This window comes from Colossoma macropomum, unplaced genomic scaffold, assembly GCF_904425465.1.
Source record: "Colossoma macropomum unplaced genomic scaffold, Colossoma_macropomum, whole genome shotgun sequence".
Classification (NCBI taxonomy): domain Eukaryota; kingdom Metazoa; phylum Chordata; class Actinopteri; order Characiformes; family Serrasalmidae; genus Colossoma; species Colossoma macropomum.
Window position 1 is genome coordinate 2,264,838 of NW_023494798.1, and position 27,370 is coordinate 2,292,207.

General features: G+C 41.5%; 1 protein-coding gene across 1 annotated transcript in view; it reads right to left on the reverse strand.

The window, feature by feature from the left end:
- The window catches only part of LOC118818323 (leucine-rich repeat-containing protein 49), an 83,279-nt gene extending 59,954 nt beyond the window's left edge, over positions 1 to 23,325 (reverse strand). Inside the window, exons 1-8 of the mRNA XM_036585555.1 lie at positions 22,994 to 23,325; positions 18,570 to 18,638; positions 18,357 to 18,429; positions 17,970 to 18,197; positions 15,402 to 15,504; positions 14,459 to 14,662; positions 11,132 to 11,198; positions 4,042 to 4,185 (exon numbers count right to left, since the gene is read on the reverse strand). Of these exons, the coding sequence (XP_036441448.1) occupies positions 4,042 to 4,185; positions 11,132 to 11,198; positions 14,459 to 14,662; positions 15,402 to 15,504; positions 17,970 to 18,197; positions 18,357 to 18,429; positions 18,570 to 18,638; positions 22,994 to 23,047 (942 nt within the window). The 5' untranslated portion in view covers positions 23,048 to 23,325. The remainder of the gene's footprint in view (positions 1 to 4,041; positions 4,186 to 11,131; positions 11,199 to 14,458; positions 14,663 to 15,401; positions 15,505 to 17,969; positions 18,198 to 18,356; positions 18,430 to 18,569; positions 18,639 to 22,993) is intronic.
- Positions 23,326 to 27,370: the final 4,045 nt, after the last annotated feature.

Here is a 27,370-nt window from a genome sequence, read left to right on the forward strand (position 1 = left end):
TATCCAAAACTTGTTTGTAATTTGCAATCTTCTGCAAATCTGAATATGGTCATACATACACGAATCAGGCATAACATTGTAACACTGATGTGGTGGTGGTGTGTTAGTGTGTGTTGTGCTGGTACGAGTGGATCAGACAGAGCAGTGCTGCTGGAGTTTTTAAACACTGTGTCCATTTACTGCCCATTCTATTACCTTGTTCCACTCTATTAGACACTCCTACCTTGTCGGTCCACCTTGTAGATGTAAAGTCAGAGACGATAGCTCATCTGCTGCTGCACAGTTTGTGTTGGTCATCCTCTAGTCCTTCATCAGTGGTCACATGACGCTGCCCACAGGACGCTGTTGGCTGGATATTTTTTTATGGTGGACTATTCTCAGTCCAGCAGTGACACTGAGGTGTTTAAAAACTCCAGCAGCACTGCTGTGTCTGATCCACTCAGACCAGCGCAACACACACCAACACACCACCACCACATCAGTGTTACTGCAGTGCTGAGAATGATCCACCACCCAAATAGTACCTGCTCTGTGAGGGTGCATGGGGGTCCTGACCACTGAAGAACAGGGTAAAAGGGGGCTAACAAAGTATGCAGAGAAACAGATGGACTACAGTCTGTAACTGTAGAACTACAAAGTGCACCTATATAGTAAGTGGAGCTGATAAAATGGACAATGAGTGTAGAAACAAGAAGGTGGTCATAATGTTATGCCTGATCAGTGTACAGTACTGTGCAAAAGTCAGAGACCACCCTTTACATATTTAATTTCCAGTCAAAACGGTCAAAAAGTACAAAACATATTTAACAGAAAATTACGCAGAAACCTCAATATCTGATTTTGCAGTGTTCAACGTGTCCACACTTTACCTGTATTACAACGTCCAATATCATTTTTTCAGGAGACTCAATTTCAGATCTTCAACGAAATCTGCAGCCACACCCCCAAAGTTCAGTCTTAGAAGTTGGTTGATCATTTTCTGATGTAATCAAACACATTCGGTGATGTTGGGGTCTGGACTCTGGGGTGGTCAGTCCATTGTTCAGCTTCTTTGTTTGATGTGTTTGTGTCACAGTTTCCTCCTTGTTCCAGAGTGTGTCTATTTCTTCCTCTCTGTTGTTGCCATGTGCTTTTGTTATTGTTTTTTTCTGTGGCCCCTCAATGGTTCTCCCTGTAGCTCCACCCCCTCATTAGTCCCAGGTGTTTCTTGTTTCCCCTCAGTGTATTTATACCTCTGTGCTTGTTCAGTCTCCTTGTCTTGCATTGTGGATGTTACCCTGTCACTTATTTTCTTTTAGCTTGTTGTTTGGCTTTGTTTCATTATGGACTGGTCTGTTCTTTAAACCTCTGCTACTCAGTTTCTGGACTCTGTTAACTCTAACTGGAATAAAAGCAACTTGCACTTGCATCTCGCCTCCTCGCCTTCAACGTTACAGAATGCAAGACCAAACAGGGAAGCAGCGAGTTTGCATGAACTTATTAAGGAGAATGAGGTCAGACTTCAGGAGGGTTCCCATCTGCTTCGTCAGCTTCAGTCGTTGTTCTTGGTAAGGAGAAAAAGGCCACCTTGCCCTCGGCCCAGCCTGCACCCAAGGACGCCGGTGTGGTCCAGCCTGCACCCGAGGACGCCATTGTGGCCCAGCCTGCACCCGAGGACGTCAGTGTGCCCCGGCCTGCACCCGAGGATGCCGGTGTGGCCCAGCCCGCACCCGAGGACGCCATTGTGGCCCAGCCTGCACCCGAGGACGTCAGTGTGCCCCGGCCTGCACCCGAGGATGCCGGTGTGGCCCAGCCTGCACCCGAGGATGCCGGTGTGGCCCAGCCTGCACCCGAGGACGTCAGTGTGCCCCGGCCTGCACCCGAGGACGTCGGTGTGGCCCAGCCCGCACCCAAGGACGCCGGTGTGGCCCAGCCCACACCCGAGGATGCCGTTGTGGCCCAGCCTGCACCCGAGGACGCCGTTGTGGCCCAGCCTGTACCCGAGAACGTCAGTGTGCCCCGGCCTGCACCCAAGGCCGTCGGTGTGGCCCAGCCTGCACCCGAGGACATCGGTGTGGCCCACCCTGCACCCGAGGACGTTGGTGCGGAGGCACAGAACAAAACAACAAAAAAAGCACATGGCACAAGAAAACAAAAGGCACATGGCAACAGCAGAGGGGAAGAAACGGACATACTGTGGAACAAAGAGGAGAAACTCCAGATTTTTCCACTTACTTTTCTTTGACGTCCTTATGCAAGTGGATTATCCTGCATCTAATCTCCTTAGAAAGAGCTTAAAAAAATTTAATAATTTGAACTTAATGGCTCTTTTGACTGGAAATTAAATAAATCTATATCTTGTTTCTTCAAAATATCTTACGTATTATGAGACAGTAGTTTTGCCATATTGCCCACCGTTTCTGTCATTACAATAAAAATATAAGAATCCACTGGAAACGCATGAGCAAAGGACTAGGAGGTTAGGAGTGAGAGGTGAATGTACTCCAACAGCATTGTGAGTCAATCAGAAGAATATGGCTTTGGCCAGAACAGCCTGGATTTGAATAAAAGTAGTTTGAACTCCTGCTGCTGAGCCCACAGCGGGGCTGCTTTCACCTCTACACAAAGCTGCTGAGACTCTCTAGCTGAGTGATTGCTCTGAAATTGCTTTCCTTCAGTGCTATATTGCCCTCCTCTGTGCAGGGGGAGTAATTACATCAGCTCTGTGCTTCAGTACTGTTTCAACCCCCTAATTTTCTACCCAATTTAGCTGTTGCCATTTGCTAGCTAGTTCTCCACCACAATACAACCAAGCGGTTAGGCTGAGGGCCTACACATGTTTCAGAGGAAGCCAAACACACATTTTTTTAGCCATTACTCACGCAATGTCACTGGACAGCTGAACACCCAAAGAGAGCACTAACTGCCCAATTCTGTATACTTGAGCTAACAGATGGCCGTGACTGGCATTGAATGAGTGATGAGGGAGAAGAAAAGAAGTCCATCCTCCTCACTGAGAGATAATAAAGGCCAATTATTCCTTTTTCGACTCCTCACTAAGACCAATAATGTTTTAAACATGTACTTATTGCCTTCCCCTCACAGCTTAGAAGTGCATCCTTGATTCTAAAAGCAAATTGTGCTAGATTGTTAAGATGTGGCACTAGGTATCATAGCACACCATTTTATTGTGGTTGGTTTTAATAAAATTTTAATGCCACGTTACTGATCCTACAGCACCGTAGACAAAACGTGGGGTCATAACACAGACACTCCTTGTATGGTTTTTAATTTAAGGCTTAATTTCAGCTTCATCGGTTGGTGTGAGGGGTAATCCATGCCCATTTAACTGCCCAAATGAGCGCCTACTGAGCAGTCAGACAGTCGGATAGATTTCACTATTTCTGACCTAAATAGATGACATATAGTCTGAGAGTCTACATTTGCAGTACCAAAGACTGCATATGCTTTGCTCTGCACATGGTTTGCTCTGTAGATGGGTATGTACTGTCATATCCATCTACATCACTGCCTGGTTTGAGTCTCAGTACATGGCGTGGTAAAGCTGCACACACACTGTCTTATTTTTGCTCGGTACTCGGACGTGCAGTGTGTCATTTTGAATGAAACAGCTTTAACGGGAACTGCCCATGGACAGAGATGTCTGGAAGGGATTGATTTCCACATGAGAGCACCTACAGCGCAGTATGCCAATCGGGCTGAGTGTTTTCGTACAGCGCAAGCATATAAATACCTGCTTTCGAGATAAGACGGTAACTCACTGACCTTGGAGAAACTAGCATTTGACCTACATAAAAAAATCCATCAAATGCTGGAAGATCTAGAAAATTCTGCAATTACATCTGCAAAGCCATGTAACAAGCACTCCTGACCGATGCCTTAAACACTGTCCCCTTTACTTCATGTGTAGGGTTGGGTTAGGGACCTCGTCCTGTTCCTATATGTGGATTTTTTGACCTGGTGAAGATTGTAATCCTGTGAAAACTCAATAAATAAAATTTAAATACATAAATGGATGTATGGTGTTGCGTGGGTGCTTACCACAGTGGAGATTCGGTTACGTCTGAGGTTGAGTTCGGTCAGTGAGTCCAGGCCCTGTAGGTTCTCCACTCTGGAGATGCAGTTATCTGCCAGGTTCAGTACGTGCAGCTCCGACAGGTGAGACACATTCTCTATCTTAGTGATCTACAAGCAGAGTCAAAACACAACAGAGCAGAACAGTATGACACTGTAAACTGAGAAAGGTTTATATAACTATTTAACCACTTGGAATCATTTGTTATGTTATTGGTTATTACCAATAACTTACACTGTGAGGACTGAAATACAATAAGCTAGACACCAAAATGTATTTTAAGATGTTCTATTTCATATTTAATCGCTTCCTCATCATTGAAAATCATACGCAGCTCGGTTAATCATTCTAAATACATCTAACATTTCTTCATTTTCTCTTCATCAACATACTTTTTGATATCTATAGGGCTGTAGAGTAGCAGTATGAAATTAGAAGCATTTTCTACATGTACCTGCAACAAAATTGATGTAAAACTTGCAAACTTATCAACACTGTGAATAACAGACTATAAGACTATAATATTAGTGTTGGGCCAAAATAAGGAGATATAACTCGGCAATGCCGGGTCAGTTCATCCCAGCATGTTCATACATTGACCCAGCGTTGCTTTATGGATATCACTCACTGCAGACCTGAATCATCACACATCTGCCTCAAGGCATGCCGAGTCAATCTCAAACAGATTTTAAGTGTGGTTGTTTACACTGTATGATATATTAAGATCCTATTTGAAATCCCTTACCCAGTGATCTCAAACCCTGGTCCTGGAAATCTACTTTCCTGTAGAGTTTAGTTCCAACCTGTATCTAATGCACTGCCCCGCCCCTTACTTAACACTAATGAATCTGATCCAGCCAATCAAGTACTTGAAAAGAGGTTTAAGTAGCAGGAGTAGACGCTGCAGATTGTGGTTGGAACTAGACTCGGAAGAAGATAGATCTCCAGGACCAGGGTTGGTGACCACTGTCCTAATACTTCAGCTGCTGGGGTGGAACGTAATTTGAAAATGGAGTATTACAACAGATGAACGTGTTATACGCCAGAGGGAAACCTTCTTTCTGAAGGCTAATAACTTCATGTCATGAACTCTGACTTCGGCCATTGTTTAGAGGTAATTTAAGAGTATGAGAATCAGTATTTCAATCTGGCCAAAGCACCTTGGTGTATCTGCGGTACATTCACAGTCTAACCTGTATTGAGTAGTTAAGTAATCTGTAATAGACGCTCTTATGTGGTTACTGACACTGTATGACCTTCTGTTATTTATAAAAAAAAATGAACAAAAGTATTTTGATTAGTCAGAAATAGTAGTAGCATGTCCAAGTTTATAGATAAAAGTGTGTTATACAGCAGAAACCATATAAGCAGGTCTATTTTAAATCACAACCTGTACAATGGTGTGCGGCACTGGTTGGATCTGCAGCTTGCTTGCTAAGTTGACCTTAGGTTAGCTAGTAGGCGGCCATGGTTTATTTTCAGCTTTCTTTCTCTTTAATACCAGTTAATCGACTTTGCCTCCTCAAATTTGAGTCATTATCGTATAAATTTGTGTCAGTGTAGCTTCAGTTATCCAGAAATGAACCTGTTTTATTATGAGCAGAGCAGTCATCATGCTAGCTAAGCTAATGCTAACCAGTTAGCAGACAGTTTTGGGCCGATTCTGGTTTTTCTACGTGATTGTTCATTGACCACTGAGCAGATGTTAGGCATGCGGGCCAGAATAGGCCCAGATAACAGAGAGCTTCATATGGTTTTGCCTTGTGTCTATATTTGTGAGCCAATTTTGGAGTGAATGTTATAGACCGACAATGTAGACGGGCCAGATTTGGGCTGCATCCATTAGTCTCTCTCGTAGTTTGCAACATTGTTTATCTGTTGTTAAACAGATATTTTGACATTCATTAAATGATGGATTGAAATGCATACACTGCATTCACTTATTAGGTAACTATATAAGGTGATTTTACAATAACACAGGATGAGGTGGGACAAAAGTGCATAAAAAAGCAAACAGCGTGTAAAAGTAATACCACATACCATGACAGTATTTGGAGAGTTGTATGGGTTATATATGTATGCCCAATTAGCTGAAACAATGCTAAATGGTTTGGTATACACCTCAGTGTCGCTGCTGGACTGAGAATAGTAACAACAGCGTCCTGTGGGCAGCGTCCTGTGACCACTGATGAAGGACTAGAGGAAGACCAACACAAACTGTGCAGCAGCAGATGAGCTATCGTCTCTGACTTGACATCTACAAGGTGGACTGACAAGGTAGGAGTGTCTAATGGAGTGGACAGTGAGTGGACACAGTGTTTAAAAACTCCAGCAGCACTGCTGTGTCTGATCCACTCAGACCAGCACAACACACACCAACACACCAACACACCACACCAGTAACGCTGAGTTACTGCAGTGCTGAGAATGATCCATCACTCAGTAGCTGCTCTGTGAGGGTCTATGGGGGTCCTGACCACTGAAGAACAGGGTAAAAGGGGGCTAACAAAGTATCAGAGAAACAGATGGACTACAGTCTGTAACTCTAGAACTACAAAGTGCACCTATATAGTAAGTGGAGCTGATAAAATGGACAATGAGCGTAGAAACAATCATAATGTTATGCCTGATTGGTGTACTCTTACATTATGTGCTAGCTACTTTAGCCTTGTAGCTCCAGTGCGCACTTGGCAAACTTCAGACACCAAACATGTCTTGGCTGATTAATTATATTTGGGGTAAAGGGCAAAGTGCAGATTTAATTTCCTTTAAAAAACAAAGGTAAACTGTTATTTTGCCAAAGTATTCCTTTAAAAAAAAGGACCAAACAAACCTGCAACAAACGGATTCATGAACATTAAGTGAGCTTTAATTACACGTCAACCAGGTTGTTTGTCATAGCTGTAGAATAGGCTTTGGATGTGTTACTGCGGGCACCAGGGTCAATAATCATTTAATGCGCTTCTTGGGAATATCTTATGCTTTTCATTTCTGCTGACTCACACTTAATGTAGAGACAATGTAGGCAGTTTTCCTCCACTCAAGTCGACGTAGGAGTTCTTGCTGTGTCAGTGTTCGCTGTACAACCGCAAAAGGATTGTGTATCAAAGAAAGTGGCTCTAGGCAGTCTTTCTGAATGCCTGAACATGTGATTCACGCCCACAGTGTGTAGCACACCTTTATACAATAGTAGGGATTTGTGTAAAGGACAGAGAGTCTAGCAGTGAGCGGCCTTGTTTGAATCTGAAGCTGTGTGGGATGGAGGGGGGCAAACTAAGACAGGATGAAAGAAAGAATTAAAAGGAAATGGAAAAGAAAAAGCACAGAGCGCATTAAAAGGCTGCTTTTTAATCCCTGCGATAGCGTTTAATCAGATTGCACTTCAGTCAAAAGCACCAAGTGCACTGAGAGTGCACAAGTCAAGAGATGTGATCTCAGTCAATCAGCTTTTGGTGAGTCAATCAGAGGGAGTGAAGGGGGAGCATGAGTCTAATGAGCACACATAGGAGAGAGAGAGGGAGAAAAGGTGGACGCAAGACAAGAGGAGAGAGAGAGATGTGAGTGGTCATTAGTGTCACATGGCAGTGTAACGGGGCAGAGGAACAGCACCCGCCGAGAGAAGGAAAAGGAGATAGGAACACAGACACAGAGATAGAGAGAGTGGCACGCATACCAAGAGTCAATGGAGAGCGAATGGGAGGCTTAGATGCTGAACACTTCCGCAAAATCACTTTCTCTGTCCCGCTGTCCTGTTTAAGTCCTTAAACTGCAGGTTTATTTTTCACTTAGTAATCTTAAATCTTGTCTATAGGCTGAAACAGAGGGTATACTGTGAGCATCTGCTAGCAAGACTAGCCAAATTAGCACATGGCAACGCAACTAAAATGCTTGCTCAGTTATAGTGCTGTGCAAAAGTCAGAGACCACCCTTTCATTTGTTGAATTTCCAGCCAAAATGGCCAATTTGTTAACGTTTTCAGTGTCAGGAAAAGGGCGGCACAGTAGCGCAGTGGGTAGCGCTGTCGCCACACAGCAAGAAGGGCCTGGGTTCGATTCCCGGCCGGGTGACCAGGGTCCTTTCTGTGTGGAGTTTGCCTGTTCTCCCCGTGTCTGTGTGGGTTTCCTCCGGGTACTCCGGTTTCCTTCCACAGTCCAAAAACATGCAGTCAGGCCAACTGGACGTGCTAAATTGCCCCTAGGTGTGAGTGTGTGTGATTGCGTATGTCTGTCTGTCTGCCCTGCGATGGACTGGCGACCTGTCCAGGGTGTATCCTGCCTTCCGCCCAACAGCTGGGATAGGCTCCAGCACCCCACCGTGACCCAGAAGGATAAGGAAAGCCTCAAGACCTAAATGTAATATCTTTTTCAGCATTTAGTGTCACAGGTTCCATTCTTTTCAAGAGACTTTGCAAAGAAATCTGCAAAGATACGGTTCCAAACCTCCAAAGTTCAGTCTTTGAAGTTGGCTGCATTTTCTGCTTCTCGCCATCAAAACAATCCCACTTACAAATTTAGACTCATCAGTCTACGAAGTCTTATTTCACATCTCAGATGTCTAATTTCAGTGTTCTAGTGCAAAATTTGATCTTTGTCTGTTTCCTTTTGTCTGCTTTCTGACAGCTCATGATTTTTTAAGATCTGAAGCAAGAGTGGAGCTTGATGTTCTCCTCTCTCAAAGATGAAAGCTTTAAGTGGTGTTTATTTTTAGGCGCTCACATTTTCTCAAAATCGTCTAATAATTTTTGAGCTCCTGTTTTTCTTTCACTTTGCCCTTCCTTATGCATGAAATATCTTATGTCTAATCTCAATGTGTGTTTGGGATTAATTGAATCGTGAGAAGCAGAAAATGCAACCAATTTTTAAGACTAAACTTTGGAAAAATGTCTCTGCAGATTTAACAACTGTAATAAATACATAGACACACTAATATACACATATATAAACATGTGTATACACACAAAATTATTGGAACACCTACACATTACACCTACAGGAGCTTTTATAACATCCCATTCTAAATCCACAGGCATTAATATGGAGTAGGTCCCCCTTTTCAGCTATAACACCTTCCACTCCTCTGCAAAGCTTCTACAAGATGTTGGAGAGTGTCTGTGGGAACTTTTGTCCATTCGTCCTGAAGATCACTTGTCAGGTCAGACACTGATGTTGGACGAGAGGGCCTGGCTCGCAATCTCGGTTCTAGTTCATCCCAAAGGTGTTTGATTGGGGTTGAGGTCAGGGCTCTGTGAGGGCCAGTCAAGTTCTTCCACACCAAACTCACCCAGTCATGCTCCAGAGTCCAGTGGCGGCATGCCTTACACCACTTCCCCCCGTCTGGCATTGTGCATTTTGATCTTAGCCTTGAAACCCATTTCGTGAAGCTCCTAACGTGCAGTTCTTTCGCTTCCAGAGGCGGAACTCTTTCTGAGTGATTCAACAGAGGATAGACACTGTGCGCTTCAGCACTCGGCAGCCTTTCTCTGTGAGTTTGGGTGGTCTACCGCTTCGTGGCTGAGCTGTTGTTGCTCCTAGACACTTCCATTTCACAATAATAGCGCTTACAGTTGAGCTCATCAGTACGACCCATTCTACTGCCAGTGTTTGTCTATCGAGACAGCAAGACTATGTGCTTTATTTATCCACCTGTTAGCAATGAGTGTGGCTGAAAACACCTGAACTCAATAATTAGCAGGGGTGTCCCAACACTTTTGTCCATATAGTGTGTATATTTCTGATGCAGAAAAATAAATAACTTGTACTTATTGGCCATGTTGATTTGAAATAAATAAATAAAGGATGATGACTTCTGCACAGTACTGTACCTGTGCATCACATAGACTACACCTTTGCTCAAGACTACCATGAATTATTTCGTTATTTATTGTCTATAATGAAACTAATATGAACATTTGTAGAGCAAGGAACTTAAATATGAACCCACATACAGGCACATGGGCTTTATATTCAGTTAATATTTCAATTAAAAACATGATGGAACTCAAAAGTTCACCATGATAAGCTAACATGGTCTTTACCAACTGTGTTTCTAAGATCTTTGGGGTTGAAACTTTAGCATTAGTTAGAAAACAGTTGCCAAATTAGCTTAGTTAGTTATACCAGCCTTAACCAATAGCTGACAGTAGTGCTAATATTAGCAAAGCAGGCTCATAGAAACACAATGTTCAACAGCAATTATGTCTGAAAAGAGTTGGCAAATATTGACGGCAGACCACTACAAACATTCAAAATGCGTCGTTAGATTATGGTGTAATAAAGACTATAATAATATCACTCAATGATAATAAGCCCTTTGTCTGCCAGACGAGAATGAGATTGTAAAAATATTATGTTGACCACTGCTCTACACACCATCACTGACTCACTGTTTCAAGCCTTTCAATTGCTTTCATGATGACCGTGTCAGTAGGTACCCTTGAAAACTGCGTAAAATTTTAATCTAAACACAACAGATTTCCTAAAAGACGCTCGTAGAAAGAGTAATTGCCCACAAAAGTACTCATAAACACAGTCATTGCTTGTAACATTGTGACTGATTGGAACCCAGCTGTCTGCAGTTGATTTGGACATGGTCCCCCTCACAGAGCTTGTCAACACCGAGCCAATCTACCACTCAGCATAAGAACAGTCCAACACTGGAGCAAACAAAGCCTCTAGCATTAATGATGAGGTTGAGGCCGGCTGCTGCTCTGAGTGACAGCCCTGCCACGCTGCGCTCTGATCTGACTCATTCTGAGAAGCTGTTCTGGGTTCAGCTCCGGTGTGTCGTCTCTGCTGGAGCTCGGAGCATGTGACGCAGAAGCGGCAGCAGCACGGAGGAGGTGCAACTTCCTCACAGCGTGACATCACTGCTCGACAGCCAATCAGAACCAAACCCCCCTCAGCCAACATTCGTTTAGATGGGGTCAAAGCCTCTAAATGTCACATATTCAGGCCGGCAGCAGGTGGGGACAGGCTATTACCGTCTACAGAGAGCAGACCTTTAGCACGGCTGATAAAATACAGGGGGCTTAATGAAAAACAAAGCAGAAATCAATACCTGGTTGCTGTGCAAATCCAGCACGTCAAGTTTGGTCAAGTTGTCCAGGCCACATATTCTCTGAATTCTGAAAAATAAGAAAGAAAAATACTACTCTTAAAAATAAAGGTACATAAAACACTTCTTAGCTTGGATATACGGTTCTAGGAAAAAAGGGCCCATATCATGAAAACCTGAATTGCCTTCATTTTTTAAAAATAAGTTCATACAGTCCCTATAAGGAAACTGAGCCGCAAAAACAGCTCATTTTGTTTTGTCATTGTTTCTGCGACGTCACAAGAACTCATTTACATATATGCACCTATTCACCCTACTACAGTTTAGCTACATTCATTCGCAAAAAAATATTCAAACTACACTCATTTATGAGCATTTTTGGTACATAAAAAACACACAAATGTTATAAGTGGCCATCAAAACAAAAAAATAAAATACACAAAAATATGGGTTATAAGCCGTTTAACTAGTATGTTTCTGTGATGAAAAAAATATTATTTAAATGCACGTTTATTGGCAATTCTTCTGTCACTACAACTCATAACTATAGTTCTTATAGTTGTTGATAAAAATAATACTTATATTAGTAGTAGTAGTAATAGCAATAGTGCAAAACATAGGGTTTAGACTTACATTAAACTGCAGAATTATGAATGACTCTCACTGTGACAGCATTAGTGTTGCTGACAAACATGAGTGAAGTTATTGTGAGTGAAGTGCTGGCAATACGAGCAGTTAATTCTGTGTTCTCAGTGGATTTGTTTGATAATTCCACTCATTTCTTAATTCTGACAGGCTGTATTTACTAGTGTTTCTTGAATGAATCCACTAAAGGCAGATTTAAGTAAGTAAAAGTGTAAACTAGAATAATAGGCTGAGTCAGTTACAGCTATGTGTGGTGAGTGTGAGGTGGTCACGCTGTGTCAGGTATAAGTTTGATGGTTTCTCATGTATGTAGTGCTGTATTTTTGTTTTTAACATAGAGTGCGTTTACATGCACTCAGTAATCCGATCATAATCAGATTTCTGCAGTTATCCGATTATTCAATGGTCATGTAAACACCATACTCTGATCTAGAAATCCGATAAAGAGAGCTGGAGTTTAGCTCAGTAATCAGATTTCTCAGTGCATGTGAACTCTTACTCTGATTTCTTTCAGATTTCTCAGTCTGCGCATGCGCAAGAAGGACGGTGGATGTCACGCAGCAAAACACTTGGAGCAGCGCCGAAACCAAACATCTTCTAGACGATGTCTGTTCATATTTTCAGGTAAAGTGGGGCGATGTTTAAAAAAAAGCCGCGGCATGAAGTTTGAGTTTTACATTATGTTTACGCTGCATCTTCTTCTGTGAGTCTATTGGCTGGTTGCAAAGCAGAAATCCGATTGCTGCCTGACTCATGTAGACCCGGAGTTTTCCCATTATCTGATTACTCAAGTGCATATAAACTTGTTGATCGGATTACTGACAAAATCTGATTTCCTGCAGTTATTGGATTATTAAGTGCATGTAAACACACTCATCAGTCTAAGCCCCATGTGTTAAACACAAGGCCTGCGGGCCAAGTCAGGCCCATGGCACAAACCTATTTGGCCCATAAAAGAATTTTAATTTTCTATTAATATTAGTGCATTTCACCATGAACTGCACTACATTTCCCAGCATGCACTGCAATGTAACGTGTGCCCCCACTCCCTCTACTGTACACTGGGGACATTTAAAGAGGCTAATGTAGTTTATTGTTTTATATGAAACTTTTTTTGTTAGTATTCAAGTATTCAGTGCCTATTTTTTGCCATTGTAGTTTGCCAGTAGTTTCAAGCCAGTAGTTTGAGACCCCTGTTCCATGGCACAACTCTTTTTGGCAACCTTATATTTTAAGCATGTATATATCATTCATCATCTTATTTTTGCTATGTGGTTTATTATGTTGAATACAGAATTAAAGAAAACAGATACAGATGGATTCATTCTGTCCACTGGCATTTGGAGGTTGGCAGGCTGCTATGCATGTGTAGGACTCTCCAGGGATGCCTGGACAGGACTGTGCTTTGTATGAAGGGAAGAATGTAGAGGGGAGTAGCGTTACAATGGGGCGGAAATGCCAGCAGAAACTTAAATCTGCGGCATGCTTTCGTTAAAAAAAGCAAAGCCAGCAGCTCAGCAGCACACAGAAAGGTCACGGTTTGTAGCCCTGGAGGCTGAGGCAGACCTGTGCAATTAGATCTCACTGGCATTTTACCACAATTAGGTAAAAGCTTCAAAGCGAGAGAGGGAGAGGAGATAATTGTTGGTCATGTAGATGCAGGAGGTGACTGGGACAAGGTTCACCTGCAGGTTACACTCTAGTTTCCCCATATTCATATTATTTTAGAACCTTTAATGACCAAAAAATTTGTTCAACATGTGTTTGTCTGATCGTTTCTGAATGTACTCATGCCATCAGGTCAGCATTAACTAAGGGCATGGCTTAAAATAGATCACGTTTTCATAACTTAGCTAAAGTCAGTGCGAGCCAGGCCAGTGTAATAGTTATTTGGACATTGTGTTTGCATGGTTGACCAGGCCAGAGGCTGTTAATATGGGGACATTGGCATTAACTCCAGCAGCACTGCTGTGTCTGATCCACTCAGACCAGCACAACACACACTAACACACCACCACCACGTCAGTGTTACTGCAGTGCTGAGAATGATCCACCACCCAAATAGTACCTGCTCTGTGAGGGTCCATGGGGGTCCTGACCACTGAAGAACAGGGTAAAAGGGGGCTAACAAAGTATGCAGAGAAACAGATGGACTACAGTCTGTAACTGTAGAACTACAAAGTGCACCTATATAGTAAGTGGAGCTGATAAAATGGACAATGAGCGTAGAAACAAGGAGGTGGTCATAATGTTATGCCTGATCTGTGTATTTCTGCTAATAGATCCCCCTAAATATATAACACAATGCACCTTTAAGTAAAAGAGTTCTCAAAAACTCCCTGCACTGAAGGCTCCTGTACTGCATAGTCTAGTACTTACCTGATCCAACTCCAATGTGGCTATCAAAACTACTATACATTAAACTGTTAATTGTTCCTCGGTCACTTAAAGAAAATATAATGGAGGCTGTCATTTTGAGGCACTTGTGTCCAGCTCTCCAGTGACCAAGCTGAATAAGAACTGAATAAGTACTGAATACAAATAAAGCTGAAAAAGCAGAAGAAAGTTACACAACACAGCAAATGTGCTAACTAGTGAGCAATATCTTTACGTATGTACGTAGGCAATGGACACGCTTCCAAGCGTGCGCGTGTTTGTGTGAGAGACACATTTGCCCACACACACCTGTTCTTGCCAAGCATGAGCACGCGGAGCAAAGCCAGAGCGGAGATGGGTGACATGTCGGTCAAGCGGTTGTCATAGAGATCGAGGAAGACGAGGCGCCGCAGGTGAGTGAGGTGTGGCAGGTGAGAGATGAGGTTGTGCTGAAGGTTGAGGAGGCGGAGCTTATCCATCCCGTCCAGGTTCGGGCACTCAATCAGACCACGACTGGAGAGACATAAAGTTGGTTAACAGTGCGTAATTACTGGGGGCAGGAAGGACAAGTTCACTGGGGTGTATGGTATATATACAAGGCTTTGCACTACATTGGGGGGTTTCTTAGGATGAGTAATAATCTGAACCCCTTAAAAGGCCCACATCACGCAATATCATTTTTTGGAATAAAAGAGTTTGACGCAGTATGTAAACATTATATGTTAAAGACCATATACTTATTTTAAACAGCTTATTTTGAATGCATTGTTATTGTGATTAAAACTAACTAATTTGCTTGTATCCTTTTATTTAGCCCAAAGCAAATTAGCTCTGCCCATTTATGATGAAGTCATAAGATGTGTTTCAGGTCAGACTGCATTTTGAATGAATAATACAGGGCAGTCAATCAGAAAACAGAGGTTGTTTACATATAAAGGCATATAAAGGCATCCTAAAGGCATAGCAGCAAAATAACCTGTTTAATTCTAAGGGATAAAATAAGGGGTTTAAATGGATCATGTAGAAAATGAATTATGACTGTTGTTAGTTCATAAAAACCTCATAAGTGGGCCTTTTAAAAAAAAGAGAAGCATACTTTAAATTCACGGCTCTTCCCAGGGATTTTGCTGCCCCCTGTTGGCTCACTAATGTATGTGTTTCATGCTCTGTTCCAGCTGTGTCTTAAATTTAATGTGGATATACATACATTTAACCATACACAGTGCTATTCAACCCCGACAACACAACATACCGGTCCAGATCCAGTCTCTCAAGACTGGCAGCACAGTCATCCCTGGAGCAGAAAGCAACAGGGAAACCAGGAGTGGGCCTTTCATTCAGCGCGACTGCATCGCCTGGAGAGGACATTGTCATAATGTTAACCTTCAATCAGCTCTGCTCAAGCATGCAAAACAGCAGTTTGTCATTTAATGCATGGATAACCAAAGCTTGGAGAACTGACATAATTTATGGTGAACCTCTTATGGCTGTATTTATTGTCAAGAATACCAGAGAATAACGACAAATGGCACAAAAAAACTATTAAAGCCATTAAAGATATTTTTTCATATAAATGTACTACCATTTTGCAAAATAAAGAACTGTTTCAACAATCATAAACTACCGAACCACAGTTTTCAATACACGCACTAACACATCATCTAAACCGCTTATCCTTCTGGGTCGCGATAGGGTGCTGGAGCCCATCCCAGCTGTCATTGGGCGAAAGGCAGGATACACCCCGGACAGGTCGCCAGTTCATCGCGGGGCAGACAGACAGACATACACAGTCACACACACATTCAGTTTTCAATAATGCAACGTTAATTTTGTGTGAAATACAAATATAAAATGTGTCTGAACTTCAATGGTTTGAAATAATTTGCATTTAAACTTCTTGTTGTGCCGATATTGAAATCTTCAATATAGCACCTAAAAATTATATTTCAATAATTCATTTTTTCATTCAAAGTTATTATTGCATAAAAGAACAAAAAAAAGTCTTTAAAAGTCAATCCAATCCTCTGAAAGGCAGTGGATATACAGCGTAGACTTACCTGGGAGGAAGAAGCCCCCTAGGGTAGTGCCCCCCCCACCCTTTTTTTCTCTCCTGATCAAATGATGGTGCCAAATCTAATCTCGATGCATTTACTGAATGGCTGCAGTCTAATTAGGCATTAGGAATTAGGAATTTAACTAGAAATCGTTTGGCTCTGAAAAAATTGGGTTAAGTCTGGGGTCATTTTTTTCACATTGGATAATACTGATCTATGAATTTATATAAATATATAAGTTTAAGACAGAGCAGTTTATTTGGTTTGGAGAGAAAAAACAGCATTGTTTAAGACATAACTAAAACAAGCTCTCAAATTCTTTTAAAAGCACAGTATTCTTTTATATTCTTCATTTATTATTCTGCTTTTTTTGGTACCATTTTCACAGATCACGGTTTTTGAGCTAGAACCATAAAACTTTGCAAGACTGTTGACCCTATACAGGAATAGCAATGCCCTAGCAACACCTTAGCAACCACCTGGGATTCCATAGCAATGGCCTAGCAACTGTTTGGGATTTCATAGCAATGACCAAGCAAAACTTTAGCAACCACCTAGTACACCATAGCATGGCCTAGCAACATCTTAGCAACCACCTCGAATACCACAGCAAGAGCCTAGCAACACCTGCATGGGATTCTATAGCAATGACCAAGCAACATCTTAGCAACCACCTAGTATAACAGCAATGGCCTAGCAACACCTTAGCAACCACCTAGGACACACTGCATGGCCTAGCAACACCTTATAAACCACATGGGATTCCACAGCAATGCCCTAGCAACATCTTAGCAACCACTTGGGATATCACAGCAACAGCCCGGCAACACCTTATAAACCACCTGGGATTCCATAACAATGGCCTAGCAGCTGCCTGGGATTCTATAGCAATGACCAAGCAACGCATTAGCAACAACCTGAATAACATAGCAATGGCCTAGCAACTCCTTAGCAACCACCTGGGATACCACAGGAAGAGCCTAGCAACACCTTATAAACAACCTAGGATTCCATAACAATAGCCTAGCAACTGCATGGGATTCTATAGCAAAGACCAAGCTTTAGCAACAACCAGGGATAACAGCAATGGCCTAGCAAACACCTTAGTAACCACCTAGGACACACTGCATGGCCTAGCAATGCCTTATAAACCACCTAGGATTCCACAGCAATGCCCTAGCAACACCTTAGCAACCACCTGGGATACCACAACAATTCTATAGCTATGACTAAACAACACATTAGCAACAACCTGAATAACATAGCATGGCCTAGCAGCACCTTAGCAACCACTTGGGATCTCACAGCAACAGCCCAGCAACACATTATAAACCACCTGGGATTCCATAGTAATGGCCTAGCAACCACCTGGGACAACGACCAACTTAAAGTACGCTGAACGTTTTCCTCCTAATCAGCACTGTTCCTCGATTATTAACACAATTTTTGAAAAATGGAAAAATTATAAATGACACAAAAATTCTCAAACACATTCTTTTTGCCCCGATAGAGGCACAAGATGCTGCTTTTTAGCAGTGTCTTGTTTGCACTATAAAAACTGAATTGTCTGCTGTTTCATTTTATTTCCACCAACTGTACGCAGGACTATACACCATCATCCTAAACTCATGCGCAGACATGATTCAGCTTAGACTGGACACACTAAATTGCCCCTGGGTGTGAATGTGTGTGTGATTGTATACGTGTGTCTGCCCTGCAATGAACTGGTGACCCATCCAGGGTGTTGAGTCACTGTTCTAACTCACCTACAGCATGTGAGATGAAAGGGGCTTTACTGTGAGAATAGAAGGCTCCTGCGCTGCGTATAGCACGCTGTACTTTCCCCCTGTGTGCTTGGGTCCACAGGTCCCCCATTACCCCAGCTGGGGCAGTCGGTGGAGGGGGCAACAGAGCTCGCTCTGGCCCCACAAACTCATTCACAAAGGCCAGCACTGGGGCATGGAGGGGTCTGCAGTACATATTCAGCCTGATATCTGCAGAAGGAGCACAGAAAAGGAGACTTAAGCTGGGTAAAGTGGAAAGAAACCAGCAAAATATAAAGCTTAATTCACAAGAGGCATAAAGCAGCGGTGCTTGAGATTAGTGTTATAATAGATGTCCATTCTCACTATTCTTTGTATTCTTTGTAATACCTTGCCTTGGTGGATTAGCTCTCAGGGCATCCATGTTGGCTTTTGTCAAGTCCTTTGTCAACCGTATGTCAAGCTGTGAAGTAAATGAGGAGGCAAATAAATTGGGGCTTGTGGGCTAAATAGGGACTTATTCACCTACAACAACCTCAATGTTATATTTCTTCCCATTACCCTACTCGCACTCCAATATAAGAAAATGGACCACATACTCACCGGTCTTTGTAACATTCTCTCAGGTAGTAAAGACTTCACCGCCGCAATGTGCAGTTTGTAGCTGTTGACCTGCGGGTTTCACAAAGAGAAACTTTAATATGTAGTTATTAAGCCATACAGTGCCTCCAAAAGCATTTGGAAACAAACCACTGAACTGTGGGCAAACTTTAATGACGTTCTTCAGGTTACTTTATGAAATGTTTAACAAAATTAATTTGTTTCAGAGATAAAAAAACTTTTGCAGAACATGGAGAAAGCCTGGAGAAGAACTCGAACGAATTTTATGAGGCCACTGCACATCATGCTATGAAGTACATAAGGTGAGGTCAGCAGGCTATCTAACAATAGTGTGTTTCCTCATTGAGGCATTTCAAGCTAAACCTAGACTTTAAAATACAACTCCTATCTCCAAAAAAAGTTGGGACGCTGTGCAAAACGTAAATGAAAGCAAAATGCAATGATGTGCTGGCCGTGATCTTTAGGCCCTCAGGCGGCACTGCATTAAAAACAGGCATGATTCTGTAGTGAAAATCACTGTATGGGCTCAGTAACCCTTCTGGAAACCACTGTCTGTGAACACAGTTCATCACTGCATCCACAAATGGAAGTTAAAACTCTAAAACGCAAAGAAGAAACCAAATATAAAACAAGGGTCCAGATATGCCGCTACCTTCTCTGGGCCTGAGCTCATTTAAAATGGACTGAGGGGAAGTGGAAAAGTGTCCTGTGGTCCGACGAATCACCATTTGAAATTCTTTTTGGAAATTATGGACACTGTGTCCTCCAGGCTAAAGACCATCAGGCTTGTTAACTCCAACGAATTTTATGCATTTTTAAGTATAACATAAATGTCCAAATACTTTCTGAGGCCACTGCACATCATGCTATGAAGTACATATGGTGAGGTCAGCACGCTATCTAACAATAGTGTGTTTCCTCACTGAGGCATTTCAAGCTAAACCTAGAATTTAAAATACAACCCCATTTCCAAAAAAAGTTGGGACGATGTGCAAAATGTAAATGCAAGCAAAATGCAATGATGTGCAAATGATTTAAACCCTGTATTTATTTTAGAATAGTACAAAAACAACATATCAAATGTTGAAAATGATAAAGTGTTATTGTTTTTTGAAAAACTATATGCCCATTTTGAATTTGATGGCAGAAACATGTTCCAAAAAAGTTGGGACGGGGGGCAACAAAAGGCTGGTAAAGTTGTGTTATGCAAACAAAAAAACCTGAAGATGAATTGGCAACAGGTCAGTAACATGATTGGGTATAAAAAAGCATCTCAGAGAGGGGGAGTCTTTCAGAAGTAAAGATGAGGAGGGGTTCACCACTCTGTGAAAGACTGCACGATCAAATAGTGCAACAATTCAAGAATAACGTTTCTCAACATAAAATAGCAAAGAACTTTTGCTTTTCATCATCTACGGTACATAATAACATTAAAAGATTCAGAGAATCTGGAGAAAACTCTGTATGCAAGGGACAAGACCAAAAACCAGTATTTGCTGGCCGTGATCTTTAGGCCCTCAGGCGGCACTGCATTAAAACAGGCATGATTCTGTACTGAAAATCACTGTATGGGCTCAGAAACCCTTCTGGAAACCACTATCTGTGAACACAGTTCATTACTGCATCCACAAATGCAAGTTAAAACTCTAAAACACAAAGGAGATATCATATATAAACAGGATCCAGAAATGCTGCCACCTTCTCTGGGCCTGAGCTCATTTAAAATGGACTGAGGCGAAGTGGAAAAGTGTCGTGTTGTCCGACGAATCAACATTTGAAATTCTTTTTGGAAATCATGGACACTGTGTCCTCCGGGCTAAAGACCATCAGGCTTGTTATCAGTGCACAGTCCAAAGCCAGTATTCATGATGGTATAGGGGGGCATTAGTGCACATGGTATGGGTGACGTGCACATCTATGAAGGCACCATTAATGCTGAATGATATATACATGTTTTGACAACAATTGCCATTCAGACAACGCCTTTTTCAGGAACGTCTTTGCTTATTTCAGCCAGACAATGTGAAACCACATTCTGCATGTGTTACAACAACATGGCTCCATAGTAAAGGAGTCAGGGGCTAAACTGACCTGCCTGCAGTCCAGATCTGTAACCCACTAAAAACATATGGCACATAGAAATACGAGAAATACAAACTGTTGAGCAGCTTAAATCCTATATCAAGGAAGAATGGGAAAACATTTCACTCTCAAAACTACAGCAGTGTCTCCTCAGTTCCCAAACGCTTACAGAGTGTTGTTAAAAGAAGAGGTGATGAAAACTCAGTGGTAAACATCCCGTTCCAACTTTTTTTGGAACGTGTTGTTGGAATCAAATTCAAAATGGGCATAGATTTTTTGAGAAACAATAAAATTTCTCAGTTTTAGCATTTGATATTTTGTCTTTGTACTATTTTTAATTAAATATATGGTTTAAATGATTTGCACACCAATGCATTTGTCTTCATTTACATTTTGCACAGCGTCCCAACTTTTTTGGAAATAGGGTTGTATTTTCTATATTATGTACTATTTTGTACACTCTTTTTAAAGATGGTTCTTCAGCAAAGAAAATGGTTCTGTACATAACCATAAACACTCAAAGAACCCTTTGCATGATTAAATGGAAGCTTGTTACAATAGAAGAACCCTTTTTGGTGCTATAGAAAACCCATTTAAAAAGGTTCTATACAGAACCATCTACAGCACATTCTCCATCAATCTGAAGAACCCTTTTGAGAAAGGGTCTTTGAGTGTTCTTGGCTCTACATAAAGCCATTTTCTTTACTATAGAACCCTTGAAGAACCATCTTTTCTAGTGTGCAGCACAGCATGGTATCCCTTAGCTTCATCAGTTTGACAGAATTCATTATATCCTTTGTGTTTTCGTCCCTTGATGTTCTCTCACTTCAATGCCCACACAAATGCATCATACAACCATTAAAAACCAACCCCACAGCCATAAAAAAAATTCTGACTGCATAGCCTTTAATGTATAAGCTAATAAATAAAGACACTGATATTTGGCTTCCTAGCATTAAGTTAGCTCGTTTCTGCATTAGCCAAAAGTTCCTCCTACCTTCAGTATACATCATCAGAAGGGGGTCTTTCCTAGTTTTTAAAATGGAAAATCTCACTCTAAGACTACAGCGGCACCACTGTAGGAGGCGAACAGGCATGTTTACAACAGATGTAGTGATAGTTACGTTTTCATTTTGGTCAAAGTGTCCCTTTAAATGGTTGAGATATTCAAAGCATGACACTGTAATTGTATATCTACATAATAAAATGCCAATCAGGTGGGTGGTTTTGTGAACAGTAGCTGGCTCAGACTGGGTGATGGTTATATTGGGCACTTTCTCTGACTCAGCTCTAAAGGGCAACTCCACCGTTCTTTCAAAAGTTCAACATAAGTAAATGGTTAAGACGTAAACAAATTAATTCTGACTGGTTTAGTTAGTGTGAAATGCTCAGCTCTGGAGAAACTTATAGAATCAGAATTGTTCGCAGTGGTGGAGAGTTCAACGCATCTAAGTTCTTCTCAGAAAGTATTACATGAAATAATTATGATGTCTGAGAGATTGTTTTACAGTAGCTTGGTGAAAAAGCTTTGGTCTAAAATGTATTTGAATCCATTTATTTTATTCCATTCATGGTGGAGGGATACATAAAGGATGTTCTAAGGCAAAATAGTCCCCAAAGAAATTTCTTTTCAGATTGTCCACTGTTTCACCATCATCAGGGTTACATATAGAAATCAGAAGACACGTATAGGTTCAATAACAGTTTTGTAGACTTTAAATAAAATGGTTACATCTGCGTGGTAGACATTGTGACCCCTGTTTCTTATCACCACCACTGCAAAGAAATCTGAGTCTGTGAGTTTCTCTGCACATCAAACCACTCTGAATGACTTTGTTTACATCTCAACCACTGAATCATGCAGAAATTTTAAAATAACCGTGGAACTCCCCTTTAAGCCTCAGCCTCACCAGCTATTGTTCATGAGCGATTTCACCACATGACTGTGGTCACTTCTTACCGCGGGTGTAAAAAAGCGTCCTGGGTTGTTGCCTTTTGTTGGTTCTTTGCATCACAAGTGTTCTTCAGATGGCTCTCAATAGAACCTTTCTCAAAACAGTTCTATATAGCACCAAAAAGGGTTCTTCTATTGTTTCAGTGTGGAGCTTGTTACAATAGAAGAACCCTTTTTGGTGCTATATAAAACCCTTTTAAAATGGTTCTATACAGAACCATCTACAAACCACTCTGAATGACATTGTTTACTTCTCAACCACTGAATTATGCAGAAATTTTAAAATATCGGTGGAACTCCCCTTTAAGCCTCAGCCTCACCAGCTATTGTTCATGAGCGATTTCACCACATGACTGTGGTCACTTCTTACCGTGGGTGTAAAAAAGCGTCCTGGGGTGTTGCCTTGCTGTTTATGAGACCGCATTTCGACAAACAGTTGCTTAATAATTCATATAAATTTCCCTCAACGAAATAAAAACTCGCTAATTATTTGACTGAACTGACAAGCAGCGACTCGCTCGCCCCTTTTCTGTATTCAAGGGTGAATTTGTGCTCTGCATCGCTTTAAATTCGTGTGAAGCGCGTTCATACTGATTCACCCGTTCCTAATACATAGCAATAAACCCAAAAACACAATTATCGTAACATATTTTTACGTATTTTATCGTTATTTTAAACACCGTTGTCATTTCTCCAGCTTCGCCTCACTGGTAACCATTGGTTACGGGCGCAACCTGCCTCCCCTAGTATACGCTCCGAATAGAAACAGCGAACACAGTCGAGAGTTCCGGGAAGAAGGCAGATGGTTTTTGGGCGTTAGCTCAACGTTTTGTTGGTGTTCTCATAGTAAAGTAATGGAGGACTGTGATGTCAGTGACCCACCATTAAATGGGTGTGTTCAGCTTTGGAGAGTGTGATTACTCATCTTCCTTGCACACTCACAAACACCTGACCTGGACAGGTTTACTGCTACGGGTGTTTCCAGTTAGGCTGTATTTTCTTGTTAAATATAGTTACAGAGGGACACTGGGTATTTCAAAGATGTTGCGGTGTTTACTTGGACATATAGGCTACTATGTGTTTATGTAGAATCATTCATACTACTCATTTGTGGTCAAAAGGCCGATCCAGCTGAAACAGAAATTTAACCATCGGTTGTAAACATGCTTACTCACTTCCTACAATACTCCCACAGCAGTCCCTAGAGTGAGATTTTTCCGTGTAATGTCTAGGAAGCCATCCTTCTGATGATGTATCTTGAATATGGAATGAAATTTTGAAAAATTACAACTGTTTTGGGGTGTTTTTTTGTGAGGGGAAGCAGGGGTGGCCTCCCCTCACAAATACCTTACTGCAGCCACAGACACTGATCAGCCATAACATTAAAACCTTGTTTCTACACTCATTGTCCATTTTATCAGCTCCACTTACCATAGGTACACTTTGTTTCATCTGTTTCTCTGAATACTTTGTTAGCCCCCTTTCATCCTGTTCTTCAGTGGTCAGGACCCCCACAGGACCACCACAGAACAGGTATTATTTGGGTGGTGGATCATTCTCAGCACTGCAGAGACACTGAAGTGGCGGTGGTGTGTTAGAGTTGGTTGTGCTGGCCTGAGTGGATCAGACACAGCAGTGCTGCTGGATTTTTTAAACACTGCGTCCACTCACTGCCCACTTTTATTAGACACTGTGGACAGTCTGAGACAGTAGCTCATCTGTTGCTGCTGTTGGTGTTTGTCATCCCCCTTGTAAAATTAGTCATCCCCCTTGTAAAATAGCCATTTTGGATGGATTGGTGATATCACCCAAACATCTGCTATCAATGTTTTAATTCAATTCCCAACTAAAGGACCAATAGTCCTTCAGTGGTCACAGGACGCTGCCCACAGGACACTGTTGGCTGGATATTTTTGGTTCTTAGTTCAGTAGCGACACTGGGCTGTTAAAAACTCCAGTAGCACAATACACAATACATTTCTAATACATTATCAATGGACAGCTGTGGGCAGAGCTTCATTTGAGTGGAATGAATCACTCACAGTCAATTAAAAAAAAAGAAAATATAATCACTATATTCTCAAAATATTGACTTACTGTTTTAAAATAATCACTTTTTTCTGAACGTAATGACTCACATTCTCATAGTAATGACTTAAGTAATTGACTTCCTTAATTGACGTCTAATTTTCCTAAAATATTGATCTAGTATCTTATAACAATTAATTACTTTCTCCAAATAATGGCTTACTTTCTTATTATAATCGCTTAGTATTGACTTAGTATCTTAAACAATTGATACTAACTTAGCATCTTGCAATAATGACTAATTTTCTCAAAATATTGACCTACTGTCTCTAAATAATGACTTATTATGTAAGTAATGGCTTACTTTGTCATAATAATGGCTTACTTTGTCATAATAATGGCTTAAAATACTAAAATATTTTCACTAATTTTCATATGATTTTAAGATTCTATGTCAAAATAATGATCTATGTAATTTCAAGAGAGTAGTAATTATGTTGGTATGTCATTATTATGAGATATAAGTCATTATGTTGAGACACTAAGTCAATATTTTCAGAAAGTAAATCATTATTTTGAAATACTAAGTGAATCTTTTGTAGTACTATATGTGGCATGCGCCCCAGCTGGGGGCGGTGACGAGGAGGCGGAGCGGTGGGCTCTCGTTCCCTCTCGGCTCGGGTGCTCAATTATAATTACTTAATTATATCAATTACTTAATTATAAGTAAGTCATTATTTTGAGATACTAAGTCAACATATAGAGAAAGTAAGTCATTATTTTGAGATACTAAGTCAACATATCGAGAAAGTAAGTCATTATTTTGAGATACTAAGTCAATATATCAAGAAAGTAAGTCATTATTTTGAGATACTAAGTCAATATATCAAGAAAGTAAGTCATTATTTTGAGATACTAAGTCAACATATAAAGTCATTATTTTGAGATACTAAGTCAACATATAGAGAAAGTAAGTCATTAATATGAGATACTAAGTCAGTATTTTAAGTCATTATTTTGAGATACTAAGTCAATATATCAAGAAAGTAAGTGAATATTTTGAGATATTAAGTCAATCATGCGGGTAAGTTATCATTTTGACCACTGGCTATTAAATCTCATTAGTTCTGTGTTCATCACATTCAGGAAATTGCTCCCTTATCCAAAACGATCAGCCAGCGCTCTCCTCATTCACCTTGGAGAGGCTGTTAGCCTGAGGGCAGGACTTAAGGAGATTATACGAATCTCTGAAATCTCACACATTAACACAGACACGCTCTCTCTCTCTCTCTCTCTCTCTCTCTCTCTCTCTCTCTCTCTCTCTCTCTCTCTCTCTTCACTCTCTCTCTCCCTCTCTCTCTCCCTCTCTGATAAGCACACATACACTCCTAAGACAGGGATCACTGCAATTTGTCTGTTGTAATGCATTATACATGGGGACTTGGCCGGCCTCTCTTGGGTGCAGGAGTCTATAAATATCCTGACTGAGTCAGAGGGAGGGACGTGCAGCGCTGCACCCCCCTCCCCCCTGCATCCTCACACATACACATATACAGCTAAGCAACACACCATCAAAAGGAAGATCTGAACGCAGGAGAAGGGTTGAAGGTCACAGTACTGCCACAGCAACATAACATGTGCCGGAGCAGCACAAAAGCACAACAATGCCAGCGGTCAGTCACTGCCTGTGCAGTTATCCTTCTGTCACAATCAACACGTCAATCTGGGTCCTGGAGGAGGCCGATCAAGCATCGCCAGCCAACATGCATGAATAAATAGAGCATTAACAAAAGAGCCCAGCTGCCTTTGTCCGTGAACGCTCACTAATTGTGCTCGTCACATTTACATGCCATTAGACTTCACCATGCAGACAAAAGGATGCATCTCCTTTCAGATGATTCCTTTTCAGTTGCACCAGCCTGCGCACATCTGTCTGCCTGCCTGCCTGCCTGTCTGTCTGTCTGCAGCAGCCTTGCTCCTGCACATCAGGATGCAGGTCACACAGGAACTGACTTGCTGCAGCAGCATCGCCTCACGTCTTTGGAGGCAGACCCATCAATAAGTGGAGAGGCTGCGGTCAGAGCATGAATGAGTCACCAGAAAAACACCAGCGGCAAAATCTCTCTTGGCAGGCAGCGCACGCCAGCTTCACGACCGCGGCCATAAGCCACTGTATGTAGTACAGCTACTCACAGGTCTGCCATTAAGAACTGGGCTGCATCTGCATATTTATGAATGGAGTGCTTAGAAGCCTGGAGTCTTTTTCCTCTGTTAGCCAGAAAAGGGAATTTTTTTGCATAAATTAATTGTGGAGATGTAAACAAAGTCATTCAGAGTGGTTTGATATGAAACGGTGCACTCTAGAGAAACTTACCGTGGTGATATGAGCCAGGTATGTAAAAATACAGCCATTTTATTTACTACTGTAAATGACCAGTGAACCTACACGTCTTCTGCCTCTTGATATGTGATGCAAAATAGTGGACATACAGAAAACCGGCTTTTATTCGGGGACTATTTTGCCTTACAGTGCACTGTGTGTTCCCCGTCCACCATATGGCTTTTAAAAACAAACGTTTTAGGATAAAATCTTATGTCAAAAGTGTCATAAAACAATGTTTCAGGCATCAGCCTGCATATTAGTGAACTAGTTTTCTGTGAGGTACCCTTTAGAGGCCTTGAAGGGGAACTCCACCCCTATTTTAAAATCGTTTTATAA